General features: G+C 39.7%; 1 protein-coding gene across 2 annotated transcripts in view; it reads right to left on the bottom strand.

Annotated features, from left to right (window-relative positions):
- Positions 1–418: 418 nt before the first annotated feature.
- rims4 (regulating synaptic membrane exocytosis 4) overlaps positions 419–19,115 on the bottom strand; it is a 50,720-nt gene continuing 32,023 nt past the window's right edge. For both annotated transcript variants that reach the window (XM_023995810.1, XM_023995811.1), the window contains exons 3-6: positions 6,569–6,681; positions 6,146–6,247; positions 5,712–5,851; positions 419–4,296 (exon numbers count right to left, since the gene is read on the bottom strand). In XM_023995810.1, coding sequence (XP_023851578.1) covers positions 4,078–4,296; positions 5,712–5,851; positions 6,146–6,247; positions 6,569–6,681 — 574 coding nt within the window. In that variant the 3' untranslated portion in view covers positions 419–4,077. The remainder of the gene's footprint in view (positions 4,297–5,711; positions 5,852–6,145; positions 6,248–6,568; positions 6,682–19,115) is intronic.

The raw sequence follows: 19,115 nt of genomic DNA, 5'->3' as shown, positions 1-19,115 counted from the left end.
TGAAATAATTGATGTGTCTTGCTGACAAAAGGATATTTTTTGTTGAAAGAAAAGTTGGGACACCTGAAGAGGGGCTGAGATACTGTACTGGGATGACATGTGCAGCCACATGGAATTCATTTTTTAAAACCATGACACAGAGTAATGTGCACTCTGCAAAGGACAACCAACAACCAGGCTGTGCTCTGTCTATGACCGCCATGGAGTGCCCTATACAGTCTACAAATGCTGTAGGTAACTTTATTCCACGGCCAAGACACTGAAAATGCAGAAAATATGACTTTAGGCTAGGTTGCATTGTTTACATAATCCGTTCATAAATAATTAACATTACTGTATCGGTATAGATTTTATTGCTTACCATAATCTGTTGATTTCATGTTGTCTGTCAAAGATACACACAGCAATGTTCACAACATGTTGTTACAAATAGGACTAAACGATTTTATTGACAGTTGGAATAGAATAATAATTCACCAAATTGTGCATTACTCAACAATTAGTTTGAAAGAATTTCAAATATTCATGTTATAAATTATTGTGAATAAACCAAGGATCCACATGCTTAACAGCATCAGAAAGGATGTGCTCCCCATTTCATCCCACACCTCTGCACAAGAAAATGATATGCTCTGGGTCTAGTTGAAACACACCCATGTATTTTATGAACATAAAACAGTGCTTTCCTCTTTTAAATACCCAAACCCGCATAGCAACAGAGACGCCAACATGGGGCAAATGAAACTGTGAAAAAATAAGCATTGGACAAAATTGAATTCAAAATAAGTTGAGACATGGGAGAAAAAAAAACTGTTCACATTTTCACACTTTTTTTGCTCCTTGAATTACATTTTAGGATTGTTAAGTCATCTGGTATGATTCTTGTGTTTTTAAGGCCTCTACTTGCATCACAATTGATGGTAATGAATTTAGATGTGCATGACAGATACGAGTAAAACAAAAGGGATAGTGATTCTGATGACAGCATATTTTTGTGTTTTTGACATTCTCCACCATTTAACCATATTGAAACATCTCATTATAACAAACTCAAAGTCACACACCACTGCATCAGACCCATTAATTAAACTGTTGGATAGGCGATATCATACCTCTATGGCTGAGATATATGAAACAACCACAAGTTAAATTTGAAATCGGGTTGCACTTGTAAGTAGTTACATGGTTAATATTTTGAGCATTCTTCAAACATTTCCTACAATACCAATGTGTTTCATTCAATCATAACATTTATTTTTTATTATATCACAGTTGGTCAATTTTACAATGAACCATGTTCCTTTCATTTTGGAAATCCAAAATGGTACACTGAAGTACTAAAGTAGGTGAATGACAACCATGCAATGTCAATATTATTTGATTTGATTAATTTTTCATATAGCTACTTTAAATTGATTTTGAAAGTAATGGTATAAGGAACAGAAGCCTGGGAGGTATTATCTTTAATTGATAAAGGTTATTCCTCAAACTAAAACCTTCCATCAGTTTTAAAATGGAGATAGATTATTTAATGCCATGTGTATCTTTCAGTTTACATGGTACTAAATAATATCAGTTATTTTTGAAAACATAGATTTTTCCCAAAAGGTTTGTTTTACATATAAAAAGAAAATACTTTGGCACAAAGAAATAACAAATACAAAAACATTCCAGTTAAGATAAGTAGATTGATTTGATCTATACATTTGATCAAAATATTTTTTTTCATGTGTGAAATTTACAAAATACAATCGTACAGTACAATGCACTTTTTACAAATGTTTTAAATCCTTAACTAGTTTTTCCAATATTCTTTAATAATATGGCATCTTTCTTTTCATGTCTATTCTATATAACATGTTCAGGCTAGTAAAGGTTCAATCCAAATGTTTTCTTTTTTGATTGTAAACTTCTTACAATGTGGTAAATGAGTTTTCTGGTCAGACTGTGAGTGAAACTGATTCTCATACTATCACCAACTCTGTTTAATCTTGTCCTATTGTACCACCCTAATGATGTAGCATTTGTCAGTTCATACACTTATACACTCACACACATGTGCGTGCGTGCGTACGTGTATAAGTGTATAAGTGTATGCATATGTTTGAACTGACAAATGCATGCATACATACATACAGTACATACATACTTTACACAGGTGCTAAACTTATTGTCTACACTGGATTGCATATAAATTACTTACAGGTTGTATTAGCTTAATTATAGTTTTAGCCTTATACATCACACTTCGAGGGACAAAACATGGAGGTTTGTTGTGGATTGTTGTGGATGGGTGCTGCTACTTATTGCTTTACAAAATGAAGATATTGGTTGGAAAAATACATGTTTCAAAACAGTAAGTTTTAGTATCATATTCCTGTACCAGTGCTACCTGCTCTAGTGAGCTCTAATCTTTACCACTTTGATGCTGTGCCTACAATTTAATGTTCATCTTAAGACTTGAATTTAGTCTTCAAGTTAATTCAGCATTTTCAAAATGTTCTCTCCATATTATATATTTTTTTTTTTACATTTCATAAAAATGTTGACTTAATGCATTATACACAACGTGTAGGCTCATTCTAGCTAGATCCAGGTGTTCTGTATAGTACTTAAACGGACCAAATACACTTGTTTCTTAATATTTAATACAGCTATTCTGTTTTCGACAGTAGCACATAAGTCAGAATTGCAATAATCTTCATAAATCTGAATTTAACTGCTACATGTTAAGGATAATACACAATGTTCCAGTGAATGGTTAAAAGCCATGGGTGTCCATCCTATCCCCTCTGACCAGAACATTGGCCATAATCTTCTGTTTATTTGCCGACCATTCTACGTTGAACCACTTTTAACTGTTCGTTGGCACTGTGTGTGTTTTGTCGTTTAGCTCCTCAATCAATGTACAATTTAGTTTTAACCAACTTGTGCTGTTTCACATTCCCTTGTAATATCTCATGCTTACTATTATTATTTTGTGATAAGCTAATACGGTATTCTGTCATGCAGATGCTACCACCTAATGCTACAACCTTACTATGCTACCAAGTTCTGCATCTCTGCCCTTTGAACATGAATCAAATAAATCAAAAAACACACTTTGGCTCACTCAAGACTAACATTCATAAAAAAAACATCTATAATAAAGTGGCCAAATAAAATACATGTTATTTTCATTACCCTACAGCTCTACAATTTTCTGTAAATTCATTTGATTTAATTATATATCTGTCATATTTCCTCTCAGACCTTTGTTGATGATGAAAAAATATATTTCAAGCTTTCCTCACTGCTTCACTTGTGGAGTTGTGTTAATCACTACCTGCTTTGACAGTGTCATAATGATGATTGTAATTTAAAAAAGGGCAGCTATAACTGAAGCTTCAGTGCCTCTGTCACGAGCTGTAATCAGATGTTTCCGTTCCAAAATTACCCTTTTGAACAATGGCACAAGCCACAAAGTCAAGACACTTACTGGTAAATTGGCACAGTTGAAACTGTTAGAATGTTAGCCAAGCTTCAAAGACAATCTTAAATCTATTCAAACAACACTTAAGCTCAATTTAAATTTGAATTCTCAGCTTGGCTTATTTTATTGTAGAGATAATCTGCTTCCCTTGGTGGTAGATGTCTAGAACTTGTGTTGGCTTGTTTGCTTCTGTACCAGCTACATTATAACCATGATATTGCACATTCCCCTCTGTGTTGCAACCTTCAGCTTCAGACCCAATGGCTGCCACCAGAACACAGGAATGAAACCTCCCCAGAGGAGGTTTGCAAACCTCTCTCTTGCTCCCATGACACGCACTGACATATTATCTGGGGCCATGTAAAAAAAAAACAGCCCAAGTCAAGAGTAAGAATAAGGAAATCCTATTCTCAAAGTCTTTCTAGACCTATGGTGCCCCCTTTATCTGCTGTTTTCTTCTGAAAAACAGTGCCAGGCCAGTGTCACTAACCATCTCAGAGCAGTACACTACGGTCAGTATATGTCCCTCTGAAGGGGTAGTGCATTTCTTTTGGGTGGCACACAAAGGGAAGGGTGTGTTCAAAAAGAGCCAGTAAGCAAAGTTCTTAAGAGCGCTCAAAGGATGGGCCCACGGTGCTCTCCAAGGACAGTTGGGAAGAGTGCCGGATCAACGGTGCCATCGTGGGGTCCACCATGGACGAGGTGGGGAAAAGCTTGTACCAGCCAATCACCATGCTCGTCAAATCCAGCTCCTCCAATAAGATGCGGGCGACACCCATGAAACATTTACGATCCATGCGTCCGTAGTTTCCCCAAACAATCACCTGTTGGAGAAATAAAATGGGAATGTCAGTGAGACAAACAGAGATGCTATTTACTGCAGGACAAAATAATCAATGACCATAATTGATTTCCTCTGGGACTCAGTAGACAAATCACCTCTACTGATTTCTCTCAATCTTTGGAATGAAAGATTGTTTCCCTGCCTCGGCATCCATTACAAATATGGTTCCTCCTCAACCTCAGGTTTCCAGAGGACATTTTGCAGAGGGGCTGGGTTCTGTTTAAGCCTTTAATGCTTGTTATGACAGAAAGGAGTAAATGTTCTCCTCTGAAAATGTTATTTCAGATGAATGTTCAACATCCCCTTTCCTCTCTAATACCAGAAAACCAAGCAGTTTATCCCTGTGTTCCCATGCCAAGTCTCCTAGAGGCAGAAATGTGTCTGAACAGAATGATAAGGAGGGAGGTGCAAAGATCTAATTATGCAGTGATAGGACACCAAATCATTGCTGGGATTATTCACAAGCTGTCGAGTAAACAGTGACTGTTTTGAAAGGCTATTAACCTCTCTGTTCTGTTCTAACTGCTAGGGCATGACTTTAGTTAGCCATATCCATGCAGAGCCCTTTTGTGGCTTCAATAGAGAAACTAAACTTGGGATATATAGAGCCTGGCTCAAATGGATAAGGCTATCAAAATATGAAAATAGGGCAGTCACTATACTTTATTCTTTCTTTGGCACAGTCACTAATGTATGTCGGTGGAGTAAACTCAGCATGCCATCAGTCCTTCCATTGTGCTTGTTCTCATAGCCGAGTGGGCCAGCCTGATCCCATACTAATAGAAACCGATTTTGTGTGTCTGTACGGCCACAGGTGTGTGTGTGAGAAGTAAACAGGAAGAAGGTGTGAGAGGGAGCAGGGAGGAAAGAATGAGTGGAAAAAAATCTCCTGTGGACTTGTATATCAGGCTTCCTGGAGCAATCGTACAAATGAGCACTTTCCATCATCTGATTGCACCTTTGGGGCAAGGAATTTGTTCCACTGGTAATGGTAGATGGTAGATGACTCTACACTTATAGATATACTTTACATGATGTTGTCTTTACATCTTCATAGGCTAGTCTACATAATTAGAAAACAACACTAGTTAACATTAGCCCGGTGTCCTGCATTTGAGGTTTTCATCAACAGGAGTAAATATTCAGAGATATCTTTGATTGCCGCAGTCACTGCCGTTGTAATTATCGTAGAGACCGCCAGGGCCATGTTCATTGGGCACCAAGCGGAAGAAAACAGATGGAAAAGGGGAAGGACTACCTGGACCTGGATGCTCATGATCATTTTCTGTTTCAAAACATTTTTAAACGTTTTCAAATGCGTGCCCTTATGAACATGAAACTGATGAACATCTACGTATATGGAGTGAATGGTGACTAAAGTCTGTTTTTACTTACCTGAACGACTTTCGCCTGTGGACTCTCCGAGAACACCAGCACTTGGTTATACAGAGGGTCCAGGGATTTCCTAACCGACTTTGTCTTCTTTTTTGCAACACAGATCCCCTTTTCAAGTAGGTACACTTTAATGTAAGCCGCTGGCAACAAGAGAAGACAGGTATTATTGCATTGTGTGTCTCTAGGGAAGGCATAATACCTCAAAGCAATCAGATCACACAGATACGCTTTTCATCCCCCATTTCAGATTACAAGATTAAAGATTAGACTTTGACATCTTGAAATCTACCATGAGGAACAAGGTTTACAGTGTCTCAAAAATTGTTTTGTTTCTTCCCCCACTGTAGCAATATATGGTTTGTTTTGAGTACTGATTGGATATCATCTCCCAGAGTACTAAAGGGATTAGATGATGGTTGCAGCTCCTTGCTCACCTGGAGGTCCTTTGGATCCAGGTTTCTGTGTGAGTCCTCTGGCCTGCACAATCTCCACCTCCAAACCACCATTTCGCTCCAGCAGGCCTATTTCAACATCACCTGGATAATTATAAACATATCTATGACTATAGTCACTCACACTCACAAACTTTACTACTATTGAATGTTGGCTGTATGGTTCATACACATTACATCATTTTAATGCATTTCCTAACTCATGAAACCACAGAAATCTTTTTACTTTAAGACAAACAATATATATTTTGAGCATGTGGTGAGGTGTGGCCCCTTCTGTCCATTACTGCACAATATATCTGTCCAGTTAAATAAAGGTTGAATAAATCAATCAAATCAAATCAAATTTAAGGGACCTCTTTTGGCTCCAGAGCTATCTCAAGCACAGCGTTTAGTAACTCTCACCCAATGATGTTGTGGCTAATGTCTGTCGCCCAACAAACTGTGCAGGGCCCATCCCATCTAGGAAGTCACTGAATTGGGCGTCAGAGGCAAGGCACATCCCACTGTAATTTAGACTGGCAAAAAGGAGAAAGAAAAATAAATGGGAGAAACTGTTAGCTTTGCTTCTCTAAAGAGCAATCCTAGTTAGGCTTTATTTAATAACGCTTGGTTTTACAGCTCTCTGCCAGGTAGTTATGTAGGAATTACATAGTTAAAGCAGTAATTACCTAATAATTGTATAGGAATTACATTTTGGTTTCTTTGAGATTCAGTGAAACAACTTTTGTTGAATTCTTAGTTAATACTTTGTAAATAAAAGATAAGTATGAGTAACCACCAGTGTTACCCTTTATTTTACAAATTGTTACCATTTATTTTACAGTACTGTTTCAGTAAGAATTTGCTTGGTGTTTATTAAAGACCTCTTAAGGATCAGACCTTTTTTTCAATTTTTGCCTAATGACATACCCAAATCTAACTGCCTGTAGCTCAGGACCTGAAGCAAGGATATGCATATTCTTACCACCATTTGAAAATAACCACTTTGAAGTTTGTGGAATTGTGAAATTAATGTAGGAGAGTATAACACATTAGTAAAAGATAATACAAAAAATATCTCTGGGACCCACAGGATGACAAATAAGAGCAAGATTACTGAATGTAAGTACATTATTTACCTTCAGAGGTGAATGTATGAAACCAGTTGCCGTGATAACAGTTTTTTGTTGTTGTGTACTCTCCTCAAACAATAGCATGTTATGTTTTACTGTAATAGCTACTGTAAATTGGACAGTGCAGTTAGCTTAACAATAATTGAAGCTTCCTGCCCATATAAGACATGTCTATGTCCTGGGAAATGTTCTTGTTACTTACAAGGTCATGCTAATCACATTAGCGCACAATAGCTCAACCGTCCTGGTGGAGGGACATCGATCCCGTAGAGGTTAAGACATCTACTTTGTGCATGACACAAGTCATTTTTCCAACAATTGTTTACAGACAGATTATTTCACTAAAATTCACTGTATCACAATTCCAGTGGGTCAGAAGTTTACACACACTAAGTTGACTGTGCCTTTAAACAGCTTGGAAAATTCCAGAAATTATGTCATGGCTTTTAGAAGCTTCTGATAGGCTAATTGACATAATTTGAGTCAATCGGAGGTGTACCTGTGGATGTATTTCAAGGCCTACCTTCAAACTCAGTGCCTCTTTGCTTGACATCATGGGAAAATCAAAAGAAATGAGCCAAGCCCTCTGAAAAAAATTCTACACCTCCACAAGTCTGGTTCATCTTTGGGAGCAATTTCCAAACGCCTGACGGTACCACGTTCATCTGTACAAACAATAGTACGCAAGTATAAACACCATGGGACCACGCAGCCATCATACCGCTCAGGAAGGAGACGCGTTCTGTCTCCTAGAGATTAATGTACTCTGGTGCGAAAAGTGCAAAACAATCCCAGAACAACAGCAAAGGACCTTGTGAAGATGCTGGAGGAAACGGGTATAAAAGTATCTATTTCCACAGTAAAACGAGATCTATATCGACATAACCTGAAAGGCCGCTCAGCAAGGAAGAAGCCACTGCTCGAAAACTGACATAAAAAAGCCAGACTACGGTTTGCGATTGCACATGAGGACAAAGATTGTAATTTTTGGAGAAATGGCCTCTCGTCTGACGAAACAAAAATAGAACTGTTTGGCCATAATGACCATCGTTATGTTTGGAGGAAAAAGGGGGAGGCTTGCAAGCGAAAGAACACCATCCCAACCGTGAAGCACGGGGGTGGCAGCATCATGCTGTGGGGGTGCTTTGCTGCAGGAGGGAATGGTGCACTTCACAAAATAGATGGCATCATGAGGGAGAAAATGATGTGGATATATTGAAGCAACATCTCAAGACATCAGTCAGGAAGTTAAAGCTTGGGCGCAAATGGGTCTTCCAAATGGACAATGACCCCAAGCATACTTTCAAAGCTGTGGCAAAATGGCTAAAGGACAACAAAGTCAAGGTATTGGAGTGGCCATCACAAAGCCCTGATCTCAATCCCATAGAAAATTTGTGGGCAGAACTGAAAAAGCGTGTGTGAGCAAGGAGGGCTACAAACCTGACTCAGCTACACCAGCTCTCTCAGGAGGAATGGGCCAAAATACACCCAACTTATTGTGGAAAGGTTGTGGAAATATACCTGAAACGTTTGACTCAAGTTAAACAATTTAAAAGCAATGCTACCAAATACTAATTGAGTGTATGTAAACTTCTGACCCACTGGGAATGTGATGAAAGAAATAAAAGCTGAAATAAATCATTCTCTGTACTATTATTCTGACATTTCACATTCTTAAAATAAAGTGGTGATCCTAACTGACCTAAGACAGGGAATGTTTACTAAGATTAAATGTCAGGAATTGTGAAAAACTGAGTTTAAATGTATTTGGCTAAGGTGTATGTAAACTTCCGACTTCAACTGTAAAATGTCTGTTAAAAAGCATATGATAATTAGCTTTGAATAAAATGACTATATTTTTCCTCCTTCACCCCCCCCCCCCCTCACTCAACCACAGCGATTGGAGAGGCACCTGAGCTCTTGTATTCAGCTCATCCCCTTTTCCTTTGTATTTTATTCCGTCAGAGAGAAAATGCTGCCAAAAATCACACATCAAGTAATTCCCTTAATTCTGCCTCCAGGCTGGTGGTTTAGCTGCTCCTCAGTGCTGGCCTGCCGCCAGAGGACCACTCTGTGCTGCTTCCTGCCATAGACAGGCCGCCCAAACTCCAGCCTCATTGTCAGACACCATTAAGCCAAAGCTGCCGCTATTATATAAGAGCACTGAGTTCCACTGCACCAATACAGTGGCAGTTCTCTATCGAATGTTTAATTGACATGAACCCACAGGGGTTTGCCTTGAATATTGGAGGGGGTAAGGCTGATGTTGTGTTGAAGGGAGGTGTATGAGGAGGGCATTTGTTATCGCTTTACTAGGGGTGGCCATTGCTATGTTTAGATGTTGTCATTGAATAACTCAGCCCATTACAGGACATGGCAACTAACATACTGTAATAAAGTGTAATGCAGTGTGTGTTGTTGTGGCTCCCAGGTCAGTGTTACAGACTGCTGACATTGTGACTGCATATACAATTATTGTTCTAGGTTCACAAGTGCATTTGATTTTACTGTGGTATTTACATTTCACTATATGTACACCTTTGCAGCTTTGAAATCTATTAAAACATGTACCATCCCAAACATTGGTACCCAGTTTGTTTTTGTTGAAGTACCAGAAATGTGATGAATTGTTACCACTTAAACCTGTTTAGGCCAGGGGTGCCGCTAGCGGCACTCCTCCCACATTCCATTGAAAAGGCAGAGCGGCAAATTCAAAAAAAAGATTTGAAATATTTAACTTTCACACATTAACAAGTCCAATACAGCATTTGAAAGATAAACATCTTGTCAATCCATCCAACATGTCCGATTTTTTTAATGTTTTACAGAGAAAACACCACATATATTTATGTTAGGTCACCACCAAATAAAAAAAGACAGACAGACATTTTTCACAGCACAAGTAGGCTGCAGGTAGCATGCACAAGCCAACCTAACTAACCTAGAACCAACCTAAATAACCTAGAAAAAACTACCTCAGATGACAGTCCTATAACATGTTAAACAATAAATCTATGTTTTGTTCAAAAAAATTGCATATTTTAGCTATAAATCAGTTTTACATTACTGCTACCATCATAGCTACAGTCAGAAATCGCACGGGAGTAGCCAGAGTAAATACAGACACCAACTACCTAATTACACATCATAAAACATTTCAGACAAATATATGGTGGATAGCTAATGAAAGACAAATATCTTGTGAATACAGACAATATTTCCGATTGTTGAAGTGTTTTACAGCGAAAACACCACATATATTTATGTTAGTTCACCACCAAATACAAAAGACAGACAGACATTTTTCACAGCAACGGTAGCATGCAAGTAGCTAACCTAACTAACTTAGAACCAACCTAGAACCAACCTAAATAACCTAGAAAAAACTCCCTCAGATGACAGTCCTATAACATGTTACACAATAAATCTATGTTTTGTTCGAAAAATTTGCATATTTTAGCTATAAATCAGTTTTACATTACTGCTACCATCATAGCCACCATCACAGCTACAGTCAGAAATCGCACGGCAGTAGCCAGAGAAAATACAGACACCAACGTCAACTACTAATTACACATCATAAAACATTTCAGAACAATATATGGTGGATAGCTAATGAAAGAATAAGATCTTGTGAACAGAGCCAATATTTCCGATTTTTGAAGTGTTTTACAGCGAAAACACAATATATCGTTATATTAGCTTACTACAATAGCTAACACACAGCAGCATTGATTCTAGTCAAACGGTAGCATAGCACAGTTCGACAGATACAGTGGGGAGAACAAGTATTTGATACACTGCCGATTTTGCAGGTTTTCCTACTTATAAAGCATGTAAAGGTCTGTAATTTTTATCATAGGTACACTTCAAATGTGAGAGACGGAATCTAAAACAAAAATTCAGAAAATCACATTGTATGATTTTTAAGTAATTAATTTGCATTTTATTGCATGACATAAGTATTTGATCACCTACCAACCAGTAAGAATTCCGGCTCTCACAGACCTGTTCGTTTTTCTTTAAGAAGCCCTCCTGTTCTCCACTCATTACCTGTATTAACTGTACCTGTTTGAACTCGTTACCTGTATAAAAAGACACCTGTCCACACACTCAATCAAACAGACTCCAACCTCTCCACAATGGCCAAGACCAGAGAGCTGTGTAAGGACATCAGGGATAAAATTGTAGACCTGCACAAGGCTGGGATGGGCTACAAGACAATAGGCAATCAGCTTGGTGAGAAGGCAACAACTGTTGGCGCAATTATTAGAAAATGGAAGAAGTTCAAGATGACGGTCAATCACCCTCGGTCTGGGGCTCCATGCAAGATCTCACTCGTGGGACATCAATGATCATGAGAAGGTGGAGGGATCAGCCCAGAACTACACGGCAGGACCTGGTCAATGACCTGAAGAGAGCTGGGACCACAGTCTCAAAGAAAACCATTAGTACACACTACGCCGTCATGGATTAAAATCCTGCAGCGCACGCAATGTCCCCCTGATCAAGCCAGCGCATGTCCAGGCCCGTCTGAAGTTTGCCAATGACCATCTGGATGATCCAGAGGAGGAATGGGAGAAGGTCACGTGGTCTGATGAGACAAAATAGAGCTTTTTTGGTCTAAACTCCACTCGCCGTGTTTGGAGGAAGAAGAAGGATGAGTACAACCCAAGAACACCATCCCAACCGTGAAGCATGGCGGTGGAAACATCATCTCTTTGGGGATGCTTTTTCTGCAAAGGGGACAGGACGACTGCACCGTATTGAGGGGAGGATGGATGGGGCCATGTATCGCGAGATCTTGGCCAACAACCTCCTTCCCTCAGTAAGAGCATTGAAGATGGGTCGTGGCTGGGTCTTCCAGCATGACAACGACCCGAAACACAACAGCCAGGGCAACTAAGGAGTGGCTCCGTAAGAATCATCTCAAGGTCCTGGAGTGGCCTAGCCAGTCTCCAGACCTGAACCAATAGAAATCTTTGGAGGAGCTGAAAGTCCGTATTGCCCAGCGACAGCCCGAAACCTGAAGGACCTGGAGAAAGTCTGTATGGAGGAGTGGGCCAAAATCCCTGCTGCAGTGTGTGCAAACCTGGTCAAGACAGGAAACGTATGATCTCTGTAATTGCAAACAAAGGTTTCTGTACCAAATATTAAGTTCTGCTTTTCTGATGTATCAAATACTTATGTCATGCAATAAAATGCAAATTAATTACTTAAAAATCATACAATGTGATTTTCTGGATTTTTGTTTTTAGATTCCGTCTCTCAAGAGTTGAAGTGTACCTATGGTAAAATTACAGACCTCGACATGCTTTGTAAGTAGGAAAACCTGCAAAATCGGCAGTGTATCAAATACTTGTTCTCCCCACTGTATATATGAAAAAGCATCCCAATTGGTCCTTATCTTTTGTGGATCTTCCATCAGAATGTTCTCCAAGGGGTCCTTTGTTCAGAACGACTTTATTTGGATCCATAACGAACGATTTCCCTCAGAATTAGCAAGCACACTGGCCGTGCGTTGCTAGCCTCTCGTTCTTGAACCAATTCTTGCGACGCATCACGTCTAAAGTCCAGAATAAATTTCAATAATATAATTAACTATATTGAAAAAACATACTTTAGGATGATATTGTGACATGTATCAAAGAAAATCGAAGCCAGAGATCATATTCACCTTTAAAAATGGTTCTTCCATGAGCCGAGTACAGTTCCTACTTCGCGCCCAGGAAATAAAAGAAAGTGCGCACGTCTCAGTCAAGAGGTTGTGTTCAGTCCCTGATCGAGATAATCAACTGATTTCAGCTCTCACTTCTGCTGACACCCAGGCGAAGGCGTATGACGTGTTTCTACAGTCATAAGTGACATGCCCTTTTATAGACAAGCTCCTGAAGAAGAGAGTTCGCTTTTGGAAATCTCACTTCCGGTTAGGAAATGGTCTGTAAAAGGAGTTCTGTTTCACTTAGAGAAATATTCAAACGTTTTTAGAAACTAGAGACTGTTTTCTATCCAATAGTAATAATAATATGCATATTGTACGAGCAAGAATTGAGTACGAGGCCGTTTAAAAATCATACGATTTTCCCCAAAAGTGAAAATAGCACCCCTGGTCCCCAACAGGTTAACTTGTTATGGCTGCAGGGGGCGTATTGAAAAACTGGAAAAATATGTGCAAATTTTCAACGGGCCTCTTAATCAATTTTTGCTCTTACAAATATGCATATTATTTATTACTATTGGATAGAAAACAGTCTCTAGTTTCTAAAACCGTTTTAATTATTTCTCTAAGTGGAACAGAACTATTTTTACAGCCCATTTCCTATCGGAAGTGAGATTTCCAAATCGATGTCGCCTCTTCAAGCCCTTGTCTATAAAAGGGCATGTCACTTAGGACTGTAGAAACACGTCATACGCCTTCCTCTGGGTGTCATGCGGAAGTGAGAGAGAAATCACTTGATTATCTCGTCCTGGGATTGAACACAACTCTTGGAGTGAGTGTTGCGCAGTTTATTTTTCTTTCTGGGCACAAAGTAGCCGCTGGACTCGGCTCCTGGAAAACACTCTGTAAAGGTGAATATGATCTCTGGCTTCGATTTTATTTGATACATGTCACAATATCATCCTAAAGTATGTTATTTCAATATAGTTTAATTATATTATTGAAATGTATTCTGGACTTTAGACGTGATGCGACGCAATAATTTTTTCAAGATGGAGAGGTTAGCGTCGCACTGCCAGTGTGCTTGCTAATTCAAGAGGGAAATTGTTCGTTCTGGATCGAAATAAAGACATTTCTGAACAAAGGACCCATTGGAGAACATTCTGATGGAAGATCAACAAAGATAAGGACCCAATTTGGGATGCTTTTTCATATATCTGTCGAACTGTGCTATGCTACCGTTTGCCTTGAGTCAATGCTGTTGTGATGTTAGCTATTGTAGTAAGCTAATATGACGATATATTGTGTTTTCGCTGTAAAACACTTCAAAAATCGGAAATATTGGCTCTATTCACAAGATCTTTCTCTTTCATTAGCTATCCACCATATATTTCTCTGAAATGTTTTATGATGTGTAATTAGTAGTTGACGTTGGTGTCCCTATTTTCTCTGGCTACTCCCGTGCGATTTCTGACTGTAGCTATGATGGTAGCAGTAATGTAAAACTGATTTATAGCTAAAATATGCAAATTTTTTGAACAAAACATAGATTTATTGTGTAACATGTTATAGGACTGTCATCTGAGGTAGTTTTTTCTAGGTTATTTAGGTTGGTTCTAGGTTAGTTAGGTTGGCTTGTGCATGCTACTTGCATCCTACTTGTGCTGTGAAAAATGTCTGTCCTCCTTTTTTATTTGGTGGTGAGCTAACATAAATATATGTGGTGTTTTCTCTGTAAAACATTTAAAAAATCGGACATGTTGGCTGGATTGACAAGATGTTTATCTTTCAAATGCTGTATTGGACTTGTTAATGTGTGAAAGTTAAATATTTAAAAAAAAAATAGATTTTGAATTTCGCGCCCTGCACTTGAGCTGGATGTTGTCATAGGTGTACCGGCGTCGGGCTGACGTCGGGCTGCAGCCATAACAGGTTAATGGCGTCAGACCGAGGCTCTGCATCTGTCCTCGTGCTACTAGACCTTAGTGCTGCCTTTGATACCATCGATCACCACATTCTTTTGGAGAGACTGGAAACCCAAATTGGTCTACACAGACAAGTTCTGGCCTGGTTTAGATCTTATCTGTCGGAAAGATATCAGTTTGTCTCTGTGAATGGTTTGTCCTCTGACAAATCAACTGTACATTTCGGTGTTCCTCAAGGTTCCAATTTATGACCACTATTGTTTTCACTATATATTTTACCTCTTGGGGATGTCATTCGAAAACATAATGTTAACTTTCACTGCTATGCGGATGACACACAGCTGTACATTTCAATGAAACATGGTGAAGCCCCCAAATTGCCCTCGCTAGAAGCCTGTGTTTCAGACATAAGGAAGTGGATGGCTGAAAACCTTCTACTTTTAAACCCGGACAAAACAGAGATGCTTGTTCTAGGTCCAAAGAAACAAAGAGATCTTCTGTTAAATCTGACAATTAATCTTGATGGTTGGAAAGTCGTCTCAAATAAAACTGTGAAGAACCTCGGCGTTACTCTGGACCCTGATCTCTCTTTTGACGAACATATCAAGACTGTTTCAAGGACAGCTTTTTTCCATCTACGTAACATTGCAAAAATCAGAAACTTTCTGTCCAAAAATGATGCAGAAAAATTAATCCATGCTTTTGTTACTTCTAGGTTAGACTACTGCAATGCTCTACTTTCCGGCTACCCGGATAAAGCACCAAATAAACTTCAGTTAGTGCTAAATACGGCTGCTAGAATCCTGACTAGAACCAAGAAATTTGATCATATTACTCCAGTGCTAGCTTCCCTACACTGTCTTCCTGTTAAAGGCAAGGGCTGATTTCAAGGTTTTACTGTTAACCTATAAAGCGTTACATGGGCTTGCTCCTACCTATCTTTCCGAGTTGGTCCTGCCGTACATACCTACACGTACGCTACGGTCACAAGACGCAGGCCTCCTAATTGTCCCTAGAATTTCTAAGCAAACAGCTGGAGGCAGGGCTTTCTCCTATAGATCTCCATTTTTATGGAATGGTCTGCCTACCCATGTGAGAGACGCAGACTCGGTCTCAACCTTTAAGTCTTTACTGAAGACTTATCTCTTCAGTAAATATGATTGAGTGTAGTCTGGCCTAGGAGTGTGAAGGTGAACGGAAAGGCTCTGGAGCAATGAACCGCCCTTGCTGTCTCTGCCTGGCCGGTTCCCCTCTCTCCACTGGGATTCTCTACCTCTAACCCTATTACAGGGGCTGAGTCACTGGCTTACTGGTGCTCTTTCATGCCGTCCCTAGGAGGGGTGCGTCACTTGAGTGGGTTGAGTTACTGACATGATCTTCCTGTCTGGGTTGGCGCCCAAGGGGGGGTTGGTTTGTGCTGTGGTGGAGATCTTTGTGGGCTATACTCGGCCTTGTCTCAGGATTGTAAGTTGGTGGTTGAAGATATCCCTCTAGTGGTGCGGGGGCTGTGCTTTGGCAAAGTGGGTGGGGTTATATCCTTCCTGTTTGGCCCTGTCCAGGGGTATCATCGGATGGGGCCACAGTGTCTCCTGACCCCTCCTGTCTCAGCCTCCAGTATTTATGCTGCAGTAGTTTATGTGTCGGGGGGCTGGGTTAGTTGGTTATATCTGGAGTACTTCTCCTGTCTTATCCGGTGTCCTGTGTGAATTTAAGTATGCTCTCTCTAATTCTCTCCTTCTCTCTTTCTTTCTCTCTCTCGGAGGACCTGAGCCCTAGGACCATGCGTCAGGACTACCGGCATGATGACTCCTTGCTGTCCCCAGTCCACCTGGCCTTGCTGCTGTCCATTTCAACTGTTCTGCCTGCGGCTATGGAACCCTGACCTGTCCACCGGACGTGCTACCTGTCCCAGACCTGCTGTTTCAACTCTCTAGAGACCGCAGGAGCGGTAGAGATACTCTTAATGATCGGCTATGAAAAGCCAACTGACATTTACTCCTGATTATTATTTGAACATGCTGGTCATATGAACATTTAACATCTTGGCCATGTTCTGTTATAATCTCACCCGCACAGCCAGAAGAGGACTGGCCACCCCTCATAGCCTGGTTCCTCTCTAGGTTTTCCTAGGTTTTGGCCTTTCTAGGGAGTTTTTCCTAGCCACCGTGCTTCTACACCTGCATTGCTAGCTGTTTGGGTTTTAGGCTGGGTTCTTGTACAGCACTTCGAGATATTAGCTAAGTGTACGAAGGGCTATATAAAATAAACTTGATTTGATTTGATTCCAATGGCACTTGTGTTAGCTAATCCAAGTTTAGCATTTTAAAAGGCAAATTGATCATTAGAAAGCCCTTTTGCAATTATATTAGCACAGCTGAAAACTGTTGTTCTGGCCTTCTTAAGACTAGTTGAGTATCTGGAGCATGGGATAGATAAAGGCTCAAAATGGCCAGAAACAAAGAACTTTCTTCTGAAACTCATCAGTCTATTCTTGTTCTGAGAAATGAAGGCTATTCCATGTGAGAAATTGCCAAGAAACTGAAGATCTGGTACAACGCTGTGTACTACTCCCTTCACAGAACAGTGCAAACTGGCTCTAACCAGAAATGAAAGAGGGTTGGGAGGCCCCAGTGCAAAACTGAGCAAAAGGACAAGTACATTATAGTGCCTAGTTTGAGAAACAGACGCCTCACAAATCCTCAACTGCCAGCTTCATTAAATAGTACCTGCAAAACACCAGTCTCAACGTCAACAGTGAAGAGGTGACTCTGGGATGCTGCCCTTCTAGGCAGCATTGCAAAGAAAAAGCTATATCTCAGACAGGCCAATATAAATAAAAGATTGAGATGGGCAAAAGAACACAGACACTGGACTTAGGAACTCTGCCTAGAAGGCCAGCATCCTGGAGTCTTCACTGTTTTGAGATATTGCTTGCCTGAGGTAGAGTACCTCATGTTAAGCTGTAGACCACACTATCTACCAAGAGATTTTTCACCAGTGGTGTAAAGTACTTAAGTTTTTTGGGGTATCTGCACATTAATTTACTATTTATATTTTTGGAAACTTTTACTTTACCTTCACTACATTCCTAAAGACAATAATGCACTTTTTACTCCATACATTTTCCCTGACACCCAAAGTACTCGTTACATTTTGACAGGAAAATGGTCCAATTCACACACTTATAAAGAGAACATCCCTGGTCGTCCCTACGGCCTCTGATCTGGCAGACGCACTATACACAAATGCTTCGTTTGTGAATTATGTCTGAGTGTTGGAGTGTGCCCCTGGCTAACCATCAATAATAAAAAGCAAGAAAATTGTGCTGTCTGGTTTGCTTAATATAAGGAACATTTACTTTAGATACTTAAGTACATTTTAGTAATTCCATTTACTTTTGATAATTAAGTATATTTAAAATCATATACTTTTAGACTTTTACTCAAGTAATATTTTACTGGGTGACTTTCTCTTTTACTTGAGTCATTTTCTATTAATTTATTAAAAACTTTTTCTAAAGTATGACAATTGAATAATTTTTCCACCACTGGTTTTCATCTATGTTTTTTGTAGCCGTCTATTTACCACCACAAACTGGGACTAAGACCGCACTCAGCGAGTTGTATAAGGCCATAAACAAACAAGAAAATTCTCATCTAGAAGCGGCGCTCCTAGTGTAGAGTGTTTAACACAAAATCTGGGGAGGGGTCAGCTGAGTTTAAGACTGCATCATCTGCATATAAATGTATAAAAGAGCTTCCTACTGCCTGAGCTATGTAAATTGAGAAGAGCGTGGGCCTAGGATCGAGCCTTGAGGTATGTAGATGTTCTGACATTATACACTGCACTCTTTGAGAGAGGTCAAATCAAATCAAATCACATTTTATTTGTCACATACACATGGTTAGCAGATGTTAATGCGAGTGTAGCGAAATGCTTGTGCTTCTAGTTCCGACAATGCAGTAATAACCAACGAGTAATCTAACCTAACAATTCCACAACTACTACCTTATACACACAAGTGTAGGTGTAGGTGTTAGCAAACCAGGCCAAAGACCCCTCAGAGACACCAATACTCCTTGTTCAACACACAATAATGGAATGGTCTACAGTATCAAAATCTTTGGCCATGTCATTAAAAATAGCAGCAAAACATTGCTTAGAATAAAGGGCAATGGTGACATCATTGAGGACATTTAAGGTTGCAGTGACACATCCATAACCTGAGCAGAAACCAGATTGCATACCAGAGA

This window comes from Salvelinus sp. IW2-2015, linkage group LG11 (genome assembly GCF_002910315.2).
Source record: "Salvelinus sp. IW2-2015 linkage group LG11, ASM291031v2, whole genome shotgun sequence".
Lineage (NCBI taxonomy): Eukaryota > Metazoa > Chordata > Actinopteri > Salmoniformes > Salmonidae > Salvelinus > Salvelinus sp. IW2-2015.
Note: the sequence above shows the minus strand (reverse complement) of the source record. Positions and strands in the feature narration are given on the sequence as shown.